General features: G+C 29.0%; 2 protein-coding genes across 2 annotated transcripts; both read right to left on the reverse strand.

Annotated features, from left to right (window-relative positions):
• Positions 1 to 570: 570 nt before the first annotated feature.
• Positions 571 to 2697, reverse strand: LOC127248122 (serine/threonine-protein kinase BLUS1-like). Its single transcript, XM_051270334.1, has 2 exons — positions 1882 to 2697; positions 571 to 1212 (listed from the first exon to the last, which is right to left on the reverse strand). The coding sequence occupies exons 1-2, from the start codon at positions 2695 to 2697 to the stop codon at positions 571 to 573; spliced, it is 1458 nt and encodes a 485-aa protein (XP_051126291.1).
• Positions 2698 to 9344: 6647 nt separating this feature from the next.
• Positions 9345 to 13280, reverse strand: LOC127247528 (cellulose synthase-like protein G3). Its single transcript, XM_051269404.1, has 8 exons — positions 12647 to 13280; positions 11697 to 11786; positions 11244 to 11381; positions 10957 to 11166; positions 10784 to 10886; positions 10518 to 10699; positions 10101 to 10448; positions 9345 to 10034 (listed from the first exon to the last, which is right to left on the reverse strand). The coding sequence occupies exons 1-8, from the start codon at positions 13268 to 13270 to the stop codon at positions 9486 to 9488; spliced, it is 2244 nt and encodes a 747-aa protein (XP_051125361.1). The 5' UTR covers positions 13271 to 13280; the 3' UTR covers positions 9345 to 9485.
• Between the last annotated feature and the right edge of the window lie 7829 nt (positions 13281 to 21109).

A 21109-nucleotide genomic window follows, 5' to 3' on the forward strand; every position in this document is an offset into this window, starting at 1 on the left:
GAGAAGGGAATGTTTGTCTCTCCAATTTCCAAGTTTTGTCATGGAATTATGAGAAGGAATGTTGTGGCTCAACACTAGTATTATGATATTATCTGATTTGAGCTGGTGTTATACGGATTTGTTTTTTTTCCAAAAAGTCTCGTTCTAGTGCAGTTTATTTGAAACTTATAAGGTGTAAAATTTTCTTCATATCTTCCAAATTTGAGACTTGAGTTTGCACCCCAACAAAGAAGTGGCTATAGGTACATCTCTATTCTCCGGCCACTTCTCCGGAGATTTTCCAGCCATATTGGGTAGCGATCTCGATGTTCCCAGAATTTTCGGTTTTGTTCAAATCGTCAAATTTCAAAACAATTCGAATTTTGAATTTTTGAATCGATTCAATTTTGCCAAAATCACAACCATGTATCCGAATACTCACCCAACGATTTCTCTTCTAAGATTTTGTACGTGGAAAAAAAAAAAAAAGTGAGTTTGAATGAATTCATACTTGCATTATAACTTCTTGAGACAATATTGGGTCATATGCAACGGTTACGGCAGTTAAAATATGAAATAAGTCTCTCTCCACTAAGTTGAGCTTCTTAGTTGAGCTTCTTCTACACCAAGACGACGTTTCAGCTCTTCAACCACCATCTGCTCATCCACCGGCGCCGCCGCCGCCACCGCCGGAACTTCTCTGACCATCCGACCATGTCTCCAAATAAAAATCTTATATACCTTCAATGTCTCCTTCAGACGCGCGGTTCTTTCTTGCTCCTCCCGAGCCAAAGACTTTATGTTCTGAATCTCCGTTTCGGCATCGACATTACCATCACTGATCAGACAGCTCATCATCTCCCTCTCCTCCATTGTCAGACTCCCCTCACACGAAACAGGCTCCATTTCCATCTTTCTCGAACTGTATTTCCACCCCAGAATCGGACTCTCAAGCGAACTTTCATTAGCTTGTGATTGAATCCACCTGTCAACAGCTACATTCGCCTGTAATGTTATTCGCTTAAACCTTCCGACAACATCGGGTATATAATTCATCAGATTCTCGGCCAAGTAGTTAAGCTCTTGCGATCTCTTCTCGAACAATGGATGTGCCAACAATGTCTTCGAATCTGGCCTTCGTACCTCATCCCGGCAAAGGCACGCGTCGAGCACGTCCTTCAGCTCATCAGGACACTTCTTCTTCTTCTTCTCAACTGTTCTTCCCTTACGACGCTGATTGCACGAATTGAGATAGATGAACAAGAGAGAATTTATCAATATAAATTTAACAGTAAAAATGATAAGTAAGAAACCCTAAAACCCAAAAGAAGCTCGAAATAAGAAAATTTATATATATTGAAAAAAATGTTGGGTATTTAATTAAATAGGTGAAAGGGGAATAAATTATATTCCCACATATTATTTGATTAATTTATTTTATTTAAAAAATAAAAAAATAAATAGTACCTGTCAGTTTTTAGTGATTAAATATAAAATAAATTGGAAAATATAACCTCACCTTCTTTTCAATGGAAAACCAAATATCAATTCTAAAAATTTATTTTCAAAATTTTTCTTTCATTCTAATTCGGTTTGCGGAATAATTCCGTTCACAATTTGTTCTATCCTTGGAGGACGATATGTGGAAAGCCGAATTGGCTTCAAAGAAATTGTGTGCTACGCGATAGTCGAATTTAATTTCGCATCTATTTGATTTTGTATTTTTGGATTTAGCCGTATCTCAGATTTTGCCACAAATATATTTTCCAACAAAAGAAAGTGTCCCAAAAAGTAGAAAAACCAACATTTTAAGTTCTAAACGATCTTTAATGGCCAAAAATTTCGCTCAACTCTAAAGAACTGCACAAAAGTACGGAAAAAAAAAAAGGCAAATTGCATCACCTTCTTGTAATGTAAGGAGAGATGAAACCTGTGCACAATCTGCCAAAGCAAGAATTCCGATTCAGGGAACGTCGAGATCGGAGGGCATCCTAAGAGTAATTCCAGGGCAACTATTCCGAGACAATATACGTCGCCCTTTGCGCCATATCCGGATATCGTACCGACAGCCTCAGGCACCGCCCAATACGGCTGGAAAAGTTTCGAACAAGTGTCCGGAGAATCAACAGACAAACCTATAACAACTTCTGCGTCGTAATTCCACGACGAAACTTCGAAATCGGAGAGGCAAACATTCCCTTCACCGTCTAGAAGAATATTCCCAGGCTTGACGCCCTTGTGCACTAAACCTTTCGAATGCATAGCCTCCAATCCCGTGAGAACTCCGAGGAGAATCGTGGCGATGATTTCAGGCCTGAAGCCGGAATGGAATTTGGATGTAATGATCGACGTTAAAGATCCGCCGGCAATGTAGGGCATGACCACCCAAAGATTGTCGCCGACGAGGAAGTATGTGTGAGCTTTGAGGATGTTGGGATGGTTGGGGAGGAGGAAGTTTCTGGTTAAGAGACGGTTGGGTTCGAGTTTGATGTTGATGAAGCTGCCGATGATGATCTTGATGACGACGTGCTCGTTCTTGGGGATGCAGAAGGCTCTGCAGACTAAGTTTACGGTTCCATCGGAGAGTTGCTCGAGAAGATTATAGGCATCCTGGGTGGTAGGGTAGGGGTTAGGGATGGCTTCTCCTGCAGATTCTTCTGATTTGGATTCGGATTTGGATTCGGATTCGGGTTTCAGGGAGTGTTGGTTATCGGCCATTGCAGGTGTCTGGAGGTGGAAGATGAGTGGATGGTTAGGGTTTTCAAGAAAACTGGGGATGATGAAGAGGGAGTGGGAACTCTACTTAAAACCCTAGTTTCAGCCGATTCTTGTTTATGATTGAAAATATAACTATCTTTTAGATTAGATGGGATAGGGTAATGGTTAGGTTCATTAGCATAAAGCTGCAAATTAAATAATTATTAAATAATTAAAAACATATTAATAAAAGTAATTACAATCTAACTAACTAATTATTCTCCATGAGAGCTGCAAATTGGTTTTCAGAAGTAGGCAAGAATATGGATTGGGATTGCAAGACACAACGTTGAAATCAATTCAAGTATATATAATTTGCATGAAATATTGTCATGTATACAATTAAATTAATTATATATTGTATTTGAATTATATTAATGCAGATGAGTCGTTACAAAAATGCAATTTGAAATGTAAAAAAAATATGTTTCTTTATTAAAAGTTTCTAAAACTTTACTATTTGTCTGTTTTGTTTTGTTTTATTTGGTCTTTCACTACAAATGTATCCCTTTTTTTTATTCATATATCCTAAATATCAATATTTATTTTAAAATATATTAATTTCATTTAATTTTGAATTTTTTGATCTAAATTTTAGACAATTCGATTTAGTTCAAATCAAGTATTTACAAAATTTCAAATACATCATAATACTCATCCCTACGATTTCTTCCCTCTAAGATTATTTATTTATTAAAGAATATATCCTATTTTTTAAAATCAGATTTTATATTTTTTAAATTCTCGGTTTTGTTTGAATTGTTAAATTTCATACAATTCCGCGTGGCTAGAATCAATATTTTACAAAATTTCGAATGTTTGAATCGGTTCAAATTTGGCAAAATCAGAACCATATATCCGAATTGAATACTCACTCCCAACGATTTATCTTCTAAGACTTTGTACGTGGGATATTAAAATATGGTGGGTGTGAATGAATTCACACTTGTATTATCACTTCTTGGACAATATTCAAGATATATTGAATCTAGTTTGTCAATTCTCTAAGCTTTTACGGAGATTTGTTATTTGGTCAGCGAGTCGGGGTCAAGCAAGCAAAAGTTCCATTTGCTTGGGATATGAAATCTTGTATTCTCTTGGTTTATTTAAATTGACTTAGGGATACAAGATCTGTAATTTGTAATATTGTCATAGTGAATAAATCTGTTCTTCGTTTCTGTCCATTGATATAACCAACACATTGTTGGTGAACCACGCAAAATCAGTATTTTCTTTATGTTTTTTTTTGTTTGTTATTCAACTATTAACCCTAATCTGTCACCGCACGTCTGGTTCAACAATGCATCATCTGCGACGGTTACGGCACTTAAAATGTACAATACATTACTCTCCACTACGCTAAGCTTCTTCCACTCCAAGACGATGTTGCAGCTATTCAACCACCGTCTGCTCATCCACCGGCGCCGCTGCCAACCCCACTTCTCTGGCCATCCGACCATGTTTCATAACCAAAATTTTGTATCTCTCGAATGTCTCCTTCCGACGCGCAAATTCTTCTTCCTCCTTCCGAACCCAAGACTTTATGTTCTTAATCTCCCTTTCGACATCAACCTTACCATTATTACTGATCAGACTTTTCATCATCTCCCTTTCCTCCATTATCAGACTCCCCACAGACAATAAAGCCTCCATTTCCAGCATTTTCGAGCTCTATTTCCATCCAAGAATCGGACGCCGAAGCGAACTTTCATTACCTCTTGAAGGAATCCACACGTCAACAGTTAAATTCTCCGGTAATGTCATTAGCTTAAACCTTTCGATAACATCGGGTATATTCTTCATCAGATTCTTGGCTACGTAGCTAAGCTCTCGCGCTCTCTTCTCGAACAATGGATGCGACAACAGTGTCGTCGAATCCGGCCTTCGTTCCTCAACTCGGCAGAGGCAAGCCTCGAGCAGGTCCTTCAGATCATCAGGACACTTCTTCTTCTTCTTCTCAAATGATCTTCCCTTGTGACACTGATTGCACGAATTGAGATAGACGAACAAAAGAGAATTTGTCAATATAAATTTAATAATAAAAATGAAAACAAAAATTTAAAAGAATCCACGAAATATTTATAAATTCCGAAACCCTAAAACCCAAAAGAAGCTCAATTGAAAAAAGTGTCCTAGAAAATTGAGCTTCTTATTTCTTACTTCGTATTTTATTTATGCATATTGTTCAAAAAGAAGTAAAAGATTTTTTACATGAAAAAAATATCATTATCTTATTTATATATTATTTATGCATATAATTTTTATTTTTATTTACACAATGAAATTCTTATAGTAATATTTTTTGTTTGAATTATAAATTTTAAGTTTGATTATATGAATATTTTTACTAATAATTTACTTTTACAGAAGTAGAAAGAAGAAAAAAAATGATCAAGTATAGTATTTTATTTATTTGTTTGTTTTTTATATTTTATTTTATTATATATAATAATAATATTAAGTTAATTTTAATGTTCTACTAATTGATTCATTTTCATTCTTATTATGTATTTATTTTACTAATTTATTTACTTCTGAATATAATATTCTAATACTTTTCATTGTTATTGTATATGTCTTTTTTAAAATTATCTATTGTGTTATTTTTATTTTTTACTAATAAAATATTTTAATTCTAGAGCATTCGTTACAGTTAGTGAGTGTCTCTACTGCATTACTTTTTTATATCTCTTCTCCACATCATTATTCAGATTATTTATTTGAACACCAAGTATCATTGAACACCTAGTATCATTACTTCTATCTATTACCTTTAGTATTTTATAAAATTCATCATAATTATTTATTTTTATATATTTTTTAGTATCTAATACTCCCTCCGTCATTCAATGTGCTCATTTGACCGGGCACGGATTTTAAGAAAAATATGTAATAATCAAAATTTTTACTTTTTTGGTAAATAAAAGTGGTATTTTTTTACGAAAAAAAAAACGGAAATAAATTTGGATGACAACCAAAAAAAAAAAGAAAATGAGAATAGATTTGAATGACTGAGGAAATAATATATAAATAATAGTACTCCCTCCGTCCCAAAAAGAAGTATCAATTTGTTTTTTGCACGTAGTTTTAGAAATATTAATATTATATTGGGATATAGTAGGAATAAAGTAGAAATGACTAAAATAACCTTGTTAATATATGTGATATAAAGGTAATGACATTTGTGTAATATATTGTAAGTTGTAAGGGTATTTATAATGTTAGGTAGATAGTACAATTACTAAAAAAAAATGAAATGGATACTTTGTTATGGGACGGACTAAAATGGAAAAATGGATACTTTGTTATGGGATGAAGGGAGTACTATTTATTATGTAATATTATATTTTATTTTTAAAATATTAATTTATACAAACTATAATAATATTATATAAATTTTTATATTATGAAATATTCAAATTATTCAAATTTGTAAAATTAATGGCATTTAAAAATCTAAATGATTGAAATAAACTCGGATTAATATATTGCCTGAATAAATTTTCATTTCCCATAGTTTTGTTAAAGAATTAATTGAAGAAAGATTGAATATAAAAAATTTTAAAATTATTTTAAATGTTAAAATTGGATATATAAAAAATTTTATTGAAAGAAATTTGAATTTGTATTGGTACAGATAAATCTTAAAATTTCAAATTTCAAAATTTAAATTTTAAGTTATAATTAATTAAACAATTATCTTTTTATTATTTTTATAGAGGTAACGAATTCTTTATAAAGGTAATAAATTGGTATTAACTGTATTTCCTAACAGAGATAACACATCTTATTATATTTAAAACTAAGAAAGCAATGAAAAAGATAATTAATAAGGTAATGGTAACGGATGCTCTTATTGAGTATTTGTTTTTTCTAATTGATTTGATTTTGATTATTATATTATATATTATATATAGTTTATTTTTATTTTATTACTTTCATTCTATATGTATTTTTTAATTATATTGTGTTATTTTTATTTTTTACTAATCAATTTTAAATTCATTCTTATTTAATATGTATTTTTTAATTGCTTTGTTTTGGAATATTATATTAAAATATTTATCCCTTAATTTTTTAGATTATATTTAAATTTCAAGTATTTTTATTATATTATATTTATCCCTTAATTTTAATTGCTTTGTTTTGGAATATTATATTAAAATATTTATCCCTTAATTTTTTAGATTATATTTAAATTTTAAGTATTTCTATTGAAAAGAATATTAAAGAAATCGATACATAAAATTAAGGTAAATTTTAGTTATTTTTAAAATTCTATTTTTATTTTTGTACTTTCATTCTTATTTAGTATGCATTTTTATTTGTTTTTTTTATTTTTTACTATTTAATTCTTATTCTATATGTATTTTTTCTAATTAATTTAGTTTCAAATATTACTATTCTAATAAGTTTTGTTTTTTTTTTCAAAAATTGAAACTATATTCAAATTTTGAGTCATTTATTTTTAGTTTAATATGAATTATTAATAAATATTTTTTATTTTATTACTTAATATTATGCAATATTTGTTTTTACTTTTGTTAGTATATATATATTTTGTATATTGTTTAAATTTTTTTTTCAAACTAACGATAAAAAAGAAAATGAGCTAAAAAGATCGAGATTTTTTTTTATCGATTGATATGAATTTATTTCAAAATTTATTGTAATATTTCATTTAATAAGATTGTATATAAATATTATAAATCTAACTTAGGTTTGAATTTAAAATGGTATATTCCTTCCGTCCCAATACAATAGTCTTATTTATCATTTTTGTCCGTCCCAAAATAATAATTTTATTTCCATAAATAATCATGTCACTATAAAACTATCCTTACTCTTTCATTATTATTACACAATTGCCACTACTTTTTACACTAATATACTCACAAAGGCAAAAAAGTCTTTTATCCGTACTTTTTATCCACTACCAATATAATATCAATATTTCTTAAATCTCGTGTCAAACACAACCCAAACTATAGTTTTGGAACGGATGGAGTATAAGTTTTATTTAATTTATAATTCACTTATTTAATACTCCATTCGTCCCAATACAATAGTTTTTTTATCATTTTTGTTCGTCCCAAAACAATAGTCTCATTTTCATAAATAATTATATCACCATAAAACTATCCCTACTTTTTCATTATTATTTACACAATTGCCATTACTTTTTACACTAATATACTCACAAGGGCAAAAAAATCATTTATCTTTATCGACTACCAATATAATATTCATATTCCTTAAATCTCATGTCCAACGTAAGACTATAATTACTCTTATTTCTCATTGATAGGTACAAATTTCTTTTAAATTTATTTTAATTTTTAATTTAAAGGAATTATAAATAATTATTTTTTATCTCTATTATATTTGAGTTTTAAATAGAATATATATTTATGAAACTTTGATTCAATTACTTAATATTCTTCATTTAGTTTAGTTATTGTATTTTTTATTTATAATTTACTCCTTCTGTCCAGCTAGAAAGTATACATATTTCTATTTTGGGATGTCCAATTACAAAGTAAATATTTCATTAAATACCTTACTTTTTTCCACAAATACCCTTACTTTACATCACATCATTGCTTTTACACCAAAAAGCAAGGGCAAAAATGTCATTACACTACTTTTAACTACCCACTATAATTAAAATATTATTATTTCTTAAACACCGCGTCAAAAGTAATTATATACTTTATGAGTGGACGGAGGGAGTATTTTTTATATAAATTAATTTAGGTTATCTCCATAAAAAAGTATTTTTTATTTGTAATTTATTTTTATATAAATTAATTTAGGCTATCTTTGTAAAATGTTTTATTGTTAAAATAAAATTTATTATTTAAAATATTGAATTAAATTAAATGTTACAATTTCTACTAATTACCTGTTACTAGTTTTACATTATAACATTAAGTACTAATTGATTTAATTTAACGAATGCAGAACAAATTATTATTTTAAAAATAAAAGGACTAAAATTAACGTATTAGTAAATAAAATAGACCAGAATCGGTTGAAATTAAGAGTTTTGAGTATAGTTTCCACTCCCCTTCGTCATCCCCAGTTTACTTGAAAACCCTAACCAACGACTCATCTTCCACCTCCAGACAACTGCAATGGCGGATGACCAACACTCCCTAAAATCCATTCCGTCTTCTGCAGATTCTTCTGATAAGATTGCATAGTAAATGTTCAAATTTAAAAGACCTTTCTTTTTTTTTTTTTTTATGTAAGAATATAAAATTGAAATTTTTTATTTTATTTACAAATATGTTAAATAAGGCACTTTAAGTTTGTCAACAAAGGCTGAAAGTAATGTAGCTAGAGGTCTCAACGTCGTTAGAGTTAGAAAAATTCTTAGGCTTTCAATACCGTTAGAGTCAAAAGCAGTACTTTCAATGCCATTAGAGTTTGACGCAAGGCTTCCAGTGCCGTTAGAGTCGGAAATATGACTCAATATCGACAGAGTCCGAAATAGAACTGTCATCGAAGTGACGCAAACGGCATGGTAAAGACATATACATTAAGAATTATATCAACAAATATAGTAAATAAGTTCAAATACGAACATAAAATTCTCTATTTCAATAATAAAATCTCGTACTCTCGTCTTAAACATATTTTAAATAAAGAAAATACTATAAATATGATATATATTCTTTAAATATATTGTAACACTTGATTTTCTTCCTGAAAGAATTTTTCATTTATAGGACAAGCTCATGGAATTAGACAAACATGAATAGCGATCCCAGAAACAGAATGCTTGCGCAAATTACAACGGACAACATAGTAACAGCAGGCGAAATCCTCCCCTTGTCTTTCCTCATTAGCATTCCATCGAGCAAATGGTAATTCACAGTCACACCAAACCATGGAATGGCAGCCTGTGCAAACATCTCCCTGCCCCACTCTCCTTCGAAAATTCTTACAGAGGCAACCAGAAAAGCCACCAGATTGACAATGTATAGGCTACACATTGGGGCCAACAGCTGAGGGGATGTCCGGAAATCGTATACGCCATCCTGATAGCGTTTCGTTTCCTCTTCATCAATCACTTTGCTTGTTATCGAAAAATTTGCTTCTTGCAGGCCTAGCCGATCTAGGACAGCGTTGAGAGTCGCATATAAGTAGCACGCCCCGCACTTCATCATCCAGACGCGCAGATCGTACAGCGCTGTTATGAATGGGCTGCCGTAGGAGACGACCTCTTGCACGTGCTTGAGTTGCGAGGAGATGAAGATGAATGCGAAGACGAAGAAGAATGGATCTCCCACCTGTAAGAAATATGTCGCGTGAGTAAGGTCTAAGCTTAACGTATGGAATGATGACTGTAATTTTACCTTGGGATACAAAGAAACACCGTGGAGAAGACATAGTTGGGGGACGATTGCTAAGCCATAAAATGGAATGACGTAAAGAGGATCGAGTGTAAGGCCCGCGTAGCTCATGCTTTGAAAGATCGGCATTTTACTTGACAAGTTTATCGCTGGAGAATTTCTCGACACGCCCAACAGAAGCAGTCCTAACGCCCATCGCGTCTGCTGCACCAACATGTCGTTCAGATTCGTGGTGCATGTCCCCAAGAAGCACGGCCTTTTCGGATCGTACCAAACCGAAATCCATCCCTTTCTGTGCAGTTTAAGGCTGTTCAACGCATCTTCGACGACGCTGTTGTATCCCGATCCCACCTGCACCCAAAACCCGATCGTTAGGACAGTAAAAATCGACAAATCTTATCCAAGTTTCTCGGAGCTTGCCTCGTTGCCCCACTCAGTGCCATCGTCGTAAGTACAAGATGCGACGAGTTGTATCTCCTTCTGTAGCTCATCGGAGACCTTCCCTTCATCTCTCGATATGCTCGGTTTGTAGCTTCTATACGTCGATTTGATTAGCTCGTGGCTCGAACCGAAGTACTTCCTCAGCAGGCTCAGATCAGCATCTGGACATAGTAGCGAAAGTTAAGATTGTCTCGACGAACTTGTGAATTGTGAGCTAAATTTAAGTTCAACGGCCAAGCAAGTACCCTTTGGAACTTCGTCGATTCCATATATCGCTTCCCGTCTCATGAAAAAGTTGCAGCCTGTTATCGTTGGACCTCGAATTCCATCCAAGCCTTCCCATTCTCTCTGAGACAAGACAACAGAGCTCGAAAAACATAGCAACAAAAGTTTCACTACAGACGGATACGAAACGTACCCAATAGTAGAATAGGTTCCCGTCGTAGATATCGTGCGGACTTATGTTATGAAAATGTTGCGGGTACTGAACCCAAGCGAGCTTCGGGGATATCTCCGGGTCGAAAAAGAAGCACATTGCTTGGCGGGCTGCGCTCGTGTCGTTGCAGTAGTGGTCGCAGTCGAGCACCACGAAGTACGGCGCATTGCTGATCACTCCAGACACTCTTAGCTGCAAGCATTTGGAAAGGTTCGAGAAAAATTGCAGCTCGACATTGATGCGATTCAATCAGAGCTCGATTAACTTACAAGAACATTGATGGCTCCGGCTTTGAAGTGATGAGGATGCGACGGTCGTTTCTCCCTGGCCACATAAACGAGAAGAGGCATTCCCTTTTGGTTCGAATCCGGGCTTCTGCTGTTGTTGTCAGTCGCATCGTTTATAATCTATTGTTACAGTTGCAAAAATGTCGATCAGTTAAAAAAATGATATTGTTAAATAGTCATCTCACTTAAAAGTTAATAAAGAAATGCATCATTTCTTAATTTTGTGCTCAAAATTTTTTGTCACGATGTGCGGGAAATAATTTTAGAAAGAAAAAAAAAATGAGCATAATTTTAGGAGACGGATAAAGTATTATACAGTGTCTCAACGTACCATCTCAATCTCCCGCTCTAAGTTTGTATTATTAATTATATATTATATAGTCTTCCAAACGTATATTGTTAGGGTGTCTGGTATTTAGTATAGCAAACTTCAACCTTAACGATCGGCGGATGATCTCCGCTAACAGAAGTGCCGAGAGTTTCCTTATTTGCGTCAAGCCTTTCTTTGAATTCGCCGTACTTGTCCTGCAAGAATCAATGCTGATCACCGCCGGTCCGAACATTAATTTGTGTTCAAAGGAAACACAACGATGTAATTCGAGTCTATCGTTTTGATCGTTTAACTAAATTACATATGAAGAGTTCACAATGTATGCATAAGAATCTTAACAAAATTGGACTACGAAACAATGAGATAAAGATAAAGGGGATGATTACACACTCAAAGTTAGTTCATATTATGTATTTATATTATGTTAAATTATGTATTGTTGTCGGCGGCGGCTACAGTGTTGAATTAAATGCAGTACTGTGCTGAACAGCACACCGTGTGCTATTACTATATACAACACATGATATTACTATATACAACACATTGTATATGATACTATAAGACAAATATATTACATGAACAAAAAACACATGTTATAGTCTCAACCGCACATTATGTGCTATTTGATAGTACACAGTATTATTACAGACAATATATTATATATATTAATATAATACAAATACAGCAAATGAACTGTCAACGCATGTTAGTCTCATACAATACATAACCGTTGATATTAGCACATAACATACTGCACACTTGTTATTATAAAAGAACAGTATATACATTTATTATACACAACATATGTTGTACATAATAATAATATTGTGTGGTGTTTGTATATATAACGTGTGCAGAGTTAAAAAATCAGCATTGTGCTGATTTTTACCCTAACCATCCCTATTGTTGTCATTATATTATTTATTATTTGTTACTATATTGTATGTTGTCAATACTATGTTGAATTTTAACACAGTAAAAGTCGCTAAAGATGGAAATATGGTCATTTACTCGATCAAAACTACATTTTTGTGTAAAGAAAAAAACGTCGTACCTCAATCACCTTCCTATCAGCTAAAAACTCGTCACTCGCCACCTCCCCGGAACTTTTATCCGCGCCAGAGAAATAAGCATCGGGGCACCTATTTATCACCCGGTATTTCTTACAAAACGGAATCCAGACAACGGAGAATCTCCAGGCTTCCTTCATAGCTGCAAGAGTGAGCGGCGCGCCACCATCGTCGGAAAGATAGACAGCAATCTTGTCGGGAGGATAATCGAGGGCCATGGCTGATATAACAGTGTTCATGACATCTAAAGAGGGCTCCTTGCTGGGATCGACGGTGCAGACGAAGATGTCGACAGGGGGGAGTTCCGCGTCGTCTTTCGGCAAGTTGTCGGGGTAGGTGGCGCGTGTGAGGGGGCGCCACTTGGAGGGGCGGTGGACGAGCCATAGAAAGGAGAGGACAACCTCGGAGACGAAGATGATAAGGTAAGGGAGAAGGTGGGGAGTTGGAGAAATGATTAATTGGGAAAGAGTGGTGATCCTGTAATAGAACAGTGCGAGCAAGGCAATTCCATGGAGGATAGTGTGGATTCTGTTAATTGAAATTTCTGTTTTTTTGGGAATACAGAGATGCAGGGGGTGGGGGTGGGGTAGGGGGTGGATTTCCACCATTATTTTTTGGCCTGATTTTGGGTGGTTTAGCTATGAGTTGTGTGGGTGGGACTTATTTATAGCAAGGTTTTGGATTTGTTCTTGCATCCATTTTTACTTTACGTTAGTTGCTTTTTTAAGGAGAATTTAAGGGTTGTTCTTTAATTTGGTGTAGATGTATTTTGGTTCCGATTAGTAAGAAATTTGAAATTTTGGAAAATTTTTACAATAATAAAAAGTTTCGTACTCCCTTTTCTATCAAATCTATATATTAATCTCACAGTCACGCAAATTTGTGCTCATTTAATCGACCACGAAAATTAATAAAAGTGAATAATAATTGTTATTTTTTTATTTTAAAAAAATATATAAAAATATAATAATTTTTTAATTTAAAAAAAAATGAGAATAGTTTTCTATGACAACCAAAAAAAAGTGAGCTTAAATTTGAATGACGAATGGTGTATCTTTTTATACATAATATATATATATATACATATATACTTTCTCTAGATAATAAACTATTTATTTTTCTTTTTTATTTTTACTTTTTTTATCTGTCTTATTCATTTTTTATTTTTTTTATAGAAATACTATCTATATACCATTAAAAATACTCTTACAATTTACTATATATTATACAATATTATTATATTTATATGATACAACACTTATAAAGTTATTTCTGTATTTTTAATTTTATTTTTACTATATAACAATATAATACTAAGGGAAAGGTTATACAACATGTGATGTTTGTAATAATGACATGTGTTGTTTGTTTATAATTATACCATGTGCTATTAATTGATGTGTTGTATTTGTATTATAGCAATATAAATGATGTGTTGTCACAGACATGTTGTTTGCTAGCTATTTGTGTATTGTTACTTTATGTGTTGTGTTTGTATTATAGTAATATAAATGATGTGTTGTTACTAACATTACCGTTTGCTATTTGCTAACTATGTGTGTTGTTTAGCACAGTGCCGCCTAATACTAATATTTATAAAATTTCGTATATAAAATATTCGGATACTTATTTATGAGATGGAGGGAGTATATTCTTTTATTAATAATATTCCTTTCTTTCCAATATAGTTGATACTTTTTATTATAGACAATTTTAAATTAGGATGTTTAATTAGTTAATAATAGTAAATTATTATATTATTTTATTATCTTTTATATATAATAACATTGGTGGTTTAAAATAAATTTAATATATATGATTAAAAAAAATTAAAATATGTATTTAAATATTTTAAAAATTATACCATAATAAAAAATATATGCAATATGAATATAATTTTTTGTAGATAATAAAATTTTCTATAATGTAAATAAAAAGAATTATATTTAATTATTTATAATTAACATAAATTAATTTTATAAAAGAAGTAGAGGTTTAAATGTAGATAAAATTATTAAATTATGTTATATGTTATGTAATTACTTAAGTTGATTTACATTTGTTAAATATGTTATATTTATTAAGTATGTTATATGTGTTATGTAGTTATCTTGATTATATAATTATTTTTCTATTATATAAATTATTTTTAAAATTATAAATAATTTATTAAATGGGGGCTAGTCAGACCTGTCGACTTCACTGGGCTCAAGTACAGCCCAGTTATTTGTGTGTTGGATCAGGCATGAAAATTTTTAAGTTTATATTTTTAGATTCAAGCATAATTTTTTTCGTGCCGAGTTAGGATCAGATTTTTGAATCGTATTTTTACCAACTTTAAATATAATAATATATTTATTAAGACTCATGTTTAACTCAAACGAATATATCTTTCATAGTCGGAGGAACTATTTGAAAGGATATTTTATAAAATAAATTTCATACTATAATTTTAAATATATATTGAAAAATATACGGTAAATAAATAAATACAAAAAAAAAAAAAAAAAAGAAGACAGCATGGAGCACGAGGATTATTTAAATAATAATTGATGTAATATATGGTTGGGTGTATGTACGCATGGCGCAATATTAACCATGGAGTTATAATGTTATATAATTATATAATAATATAATAATAAATAAAATAAAATAAAAAAAGGGACAGGTGTATTGGATATTTGAAGTGTAGAAAATAATAATATAATATAATTTGTTTAATTATTTTAATAATAAAAAAATTTAATTTAATCACAATTATAAATGTATAAAAATGTGATGTTTTTTTATGTGTTATTTTTTTTATTTTTTAGATTTATGTAATATTAAAAAAATAAATATATTGAGAAGATAATAAATCAAATTTTCAATAATAATACTACCTCCGTCCAATTTTATTGTCCTAAAGTATATTTGTACGGTTTTTTTAAGTGATTGTCTTTTTGTTATGAATAGACAAATTTGTCTTTAATTGTATGGTAGAGATTTAAAATAATAAATAAATTAAAGGTAAAAATGTAAAAATTGTGTTTAAAAACGAAAATAGGATAATAGTAGGACATTAGTTTGTGTACAAATTGAATATTTAATTAGCTGATATAAATATATATTAATTAATATAGGATAAGCAAGTAGATTATATATTGTTTTTTATTTCTTTGGTCGGGGCTTTTTATATTATATTGTCTTAACATGAAGATTAATAAATAAAGATAATAAAATTGTAGGTAATTTTTTTTTTATTATAAATATATCATGCATAATTTAACGGATAAAAAATATGTTATAATTATTCTGAATTAAAAAATTATTTTATAATTTAATTATAGTAAAATAACAGTGACAAATTAATAAAATTTGGCTTTAAAAATTACTTATTAAAATATGAATAAACAAAATTTGCAATATTTATATTTAACCGATAAAATCTATCAATTTTCAATATTTAAATTATTAAAAATTGAAGTGTGTAAAATATTTTAATTTATTCAAATAATTTTTATATTAAAATATTATATATTTAATAATAACAATGAAATTTTATAATTTAATAAAATATATAACTATTTCCTGCATAGCAGGGCTCCTGTAGTAATAATATATAAGTATGTGAATGTGGACAAATACATAGATAAAAAAATAATAATATATGTAATTCATATAAATGTTTATATATTTATAAGCAAATAGGTAAATATAAGTAATATGCAATATCTATTTACTAGCCTATTACCCGTGCATAGCACGGCTAATTATAAAAATTGTGTTTAATATTATAATATAAATAATAAATTTAATTTTGATAATAAAATTTTGTATGAAAATAACAAAAATTAATTTATAAAAAAAAACTATAAAGAATATTAAGTAAGCTAATCAAAATTTCATAAATATATATTCCAATTTAAACTCAAATATAATAGAGATAAAAAATAATTATTCATAATCACTTTTAAATTAAAAATTAAAATAAATTTGAAAAAAGTTTGTCGTCATTTGTTATTTATATATGGTTGTTAGCCTTTAGTTAAAAATATGTTTCAAACAACATACTAAATAATATATATAGTAAAGAAAAGCAAACAAATAATATTAAGTAAATCATAAATCAAATAAAATATATATAATTTTAAATTCAAACTTAAGTTAGATTTAAAATATTTATTTACAATTTTAGTAAATAAAACATTACAATAAGTTTTGAAATAAATTCATATCTATCGATATTAAAAAAACAAAAACAAAAACAAAAATTAATACACTAACAAAAGTAAAAATAAATATTGCAGAGTATTAAGTAATAAAAATTATAAATTACAAAATTCATACTTAAAAGTGAAGGCAAATATAAGTTGGATTAAAAATATTTATTAACAAATTGTATTAGATAAAAATAAAAGACTCGAAGTTTGAATATAATTTCAATTTTCAACCAAAAAAAAATGTATTAAAATAGTAATATTCTAAACCAAATTAATTAAAAAAAATACATATAGAATATGAATAAATAAGAATTGATTATTAAAAAATAAAATAACGAAAAAACAAATAAAAGAATGCATATAAAATAAAAATAAAAGTACTAAAATTAAAATATAGTAATTTTTATAAATTACTAAAATTTATCTTAATTTTTTTGTATGAATTTCTCTAATATTCTCGAAATTTAAATATAATCTTCAAAATTAGGGAAAAAAATATTTTAAAATAATATTCAAAACCAAATCAATCAAATAATAATGAATAAAAATTTGATTAGTAACAAATAAAAATAACACAATGTATAATTAAACAATACATAGACAATAAGAATAAAAGTAATAACTAAAAATATTTATATATACATATATATATATATATTAAAATTTACAATAATTTTCTTTATGGTTTCTATAAATATTTTCTCAAATCAAAAAATTACAATTTAAACATAATCTAAAATATTAAAAAATATACTATAATATAATAATTGAAATCAAATCAATTAGAAAAAATAAATAATTAATAAGAATGAAAAATATTTTATTAGTAGAAAATAAGAATAACACAATAGATAATTTTAAAAACTACATATACAATAATAATAGAGTATTAGAACATTATACTTAGAAACTAAATAAAATAGTAAATACATACACAATAAGAATAAAAAATATTTTATATTAGTATAAATTAAAAATAACACAATAGATAATTTTAAAAAATACATATACAATAACAATAAAATATTAGAATATTATACTCCGAAGTAAATAAATTAGTAAAATACATATATAATAAGAATTAAAAGGAATCGATTAATACAACATTAAAATTAATTTAATATTATTATACATAATAAAATAAAATATAACAAACAAACAAACAAATAAAATACTATACTCGATCGTTCTTTTTTTTTTCTTCTTCTATTTTCTGCTTCTCTAAAAAATAATAATAATAAAAATATTATTAGTAAACATATTTGTATAATCAAATTTAAAATTTATAAGTTAAACAAAAAAATTACTATAATAATTTCACTATATAAGAAAAGATAAGAAATTAATCCATAAATAATATATAAAAGAGATAATGATATTTTTTCATGTGAAAATTTTTTTACTTTTTTTAAACAATAACAAATTATATGCATAAATAAAATATAAAAAAAAATATAATTTTTCACGTGGAAAATCAAGATAAAAAAAAATCACACGTTGTCCTTCCCAAAGTAGAAAATTGTTCTGTAAATTTTGGATTGAACTATAGATATCTAATAAAAAAATCTCACCGTATGATTGAAAATGCAATGAATTATGAAAAATGGACAAAATTTTCATAATAATTTTTTTTGTGTGGCAATTTTGGCTTGATCTCTCAAATGTATATATAGATATACGAAATCTAATTTTATCTATATTTTTGTTATTTATTATCTCGATAAATCTAAATTTTGTTAGATTAATTGTTATCCTAACAAATTTTAACTAATTATTCAAAGTTATTATTTAAAAAATAAAAAAAAAATTCTAAAATTATGATAGTTCTCTGACAAATATATATATATATGAATATAAGATGATATGATAAATATATGACATATGATATGATTAGCGGTGTCTATTCATATTTTTATAAGCAATTTTTAAAGTTAAATTTCATTAACTTGTCACTGTTATTTTATTATAATTAAATTATAAAATAATTTTTCTATTCGGAATAATTATGGCATATTTTTTTATCGATTAACTTATGCATAATATATTTATAATAAAAAAATTATCCACCATAATTTTATTATCGTTATTTCTTAGTCTTTCATGTCCAGACAATATAACATAAAAATCAAGACCAAGGAAATAAAAAAAAAACAATATATAATCTACTAGTTTATCCTATATTGAATAATATATATTTATATCAATTAATTTAATTTATTACCGTCTCAATATATTTACTTTCTAATATACATATATCTAAAAAAAATAACACAAAAATATCACATTTTTATACATTTAAATTGTGGTTACATTAAAAAAATTTATTATTAAAATAATTAAATAAATTATATTATTATTATTATTTTCTACACTCCAACACCCCGTCCTTTTTTTTATTATTATATTATTTTAAATTGTGGGATCCACATTAAAAAAAAATAAACAACCAAAAGAAAAAGTGAAAGATAATTTATATACTTCGTCTCAATACAATAGTCTTGTTTATCATTTTTGTCTGTCTCAGTCTCATTTTCATAAATAATCATATCACCATAAAACTATCTCTATTTTTTTTTATTATTATTACACAATTGTCACTATTTTTTACACTAATATACCACAGGGGCAAAAAAGTCATTAATTCTTACTTTTTATCAACTATTAATATAATATTTCTTAAATTTCGTGTCCAACACAACGAGATTATACTTTTGGAACGGAGTGAGTTGTAAATAATTTATTGTTATCATATATCATATAGAATTGCTCCATATATATTTTCATAATATTTTGATAATTTCAAAACACTCCGTAGTTTGTTTGGTTCTAAGATTTTAATTTTTAAATATTGGGATATAAATTTTGAGTACACTCTTGGGGAGGACGCTTATAAGAGCAAGATTTAAGATTTTGATAATTGCGACTACCTTTACTAGAACATACTTTTTTTTATATATAACATGGAAATTCGCAATCGCTATTAGAAAGTGTACACTTAGATAAACCCCTAATCGAACCTAATATTTTGCAAATTAGGCCCGACGAGCAAATCATACTAGAGTGTTCTTCAGACGAGCCGTTGCTCCGTTGATTGACCATTTGATAATTGTGATGTTTTGTGCATATTACACTTCGACCTGACCCAGCCTATTGAAACCCGGATCCTGTGCCCGCGGTTCGATCCGATTGAGTGATGAATTGGATGATGGGTTCGTTTGGCCTGAACCGCCCTGGACCGCCCTCAAACCGGTCCAAGGGGTTTTAATATATATTGGTTTCCCAGGTTCGCTAAACAAATTGATTCATCACTCCTTCATATCGCGATTTCACTCTATGGAGCCCTAACTTCCCCGACGAACGCGATCGACCTGTTCTTGGCATTCCGGCGAGTTTAGCCATCGGAACTTGAAGTTCATCTATCGTGGTTGTATTACAGCTTGTCCTAAAGCTGTTCTTCGGTTTGATTTCTCGATTATGCCTTTATGTACTTTTCGTGGTGTGAATTGATTTTCCGCAATGATTTAGGCTTAGAATCTTGAGATTTCTTTCGATTAGGTTGTTGATCTCGCTGATTGTGCGTTTCTGTGGATGTCGGTAGTGTTTGGGTTGAGGTTGTGTGTATACGTGGCTATTCGGTTGGAACTTTGGGTAAATTGAGTCCGAACTCCGTCGATTTTGAATATATAAAAGATTTGATGTTCTTTGGTTCATATGTGTTTGATTGTTGTTAAACTGCAAGCGCTAGGTCCTATTTTCGATTACAAGTGGTATAAGAGCTATTAGGGCTTGTTAGTTTACTGGAATTGTGTTTTTCGAGTTCCTGGAGTGAACACCTAGTTCTCTCTGTAAAATCCGAAGGTTTTGTGTAAATAATCTCAAGTTTTATCGAAATCTTGGTTGTTTACTTTTCTGTCAAAGTGAAAACTGATTTTTAAAGGTGTTTTTCACTTCCGTAAAGTTTAGATCTCCTTGATTAGGACTAAGATAGACCCTATAGGAGATTATGACTTGAAATCATCCTTATTTGGTTGATTTGTGTAGTTCCTTGTTGATTCATCCAAACTTTACTAATCTGTGTATTAAGTGTGCAGTTGAAACGATTTTACAGGTTAAAAGTCAAAGAATAGTTGCGGAGCAGTGGGTAACATTCCTAACCTTGTTGCCTGTTTTTGTGAGATTTCAGTTTTGTGGTAGCTAAGTGTGACAATTTTAGTATATTGAGATATTATAAATAATAAATATGTG

Source organism: Andrographis paniculata, unplaced genomic scaffold, assembly GCF_009805555.1.
Source record: "Andrographis paniculata isolate CXL003 unplaced genomic scaffold, ASM980555v1 Contig11END, whole genome shotgun sequence".
Lineage (NCBI taxonomy): Eukaryota > Viridiplantae > Streptophyta > Magnoliopsida > Lamiales > Acanthaceae > Andrographis > Andrographis paniculata.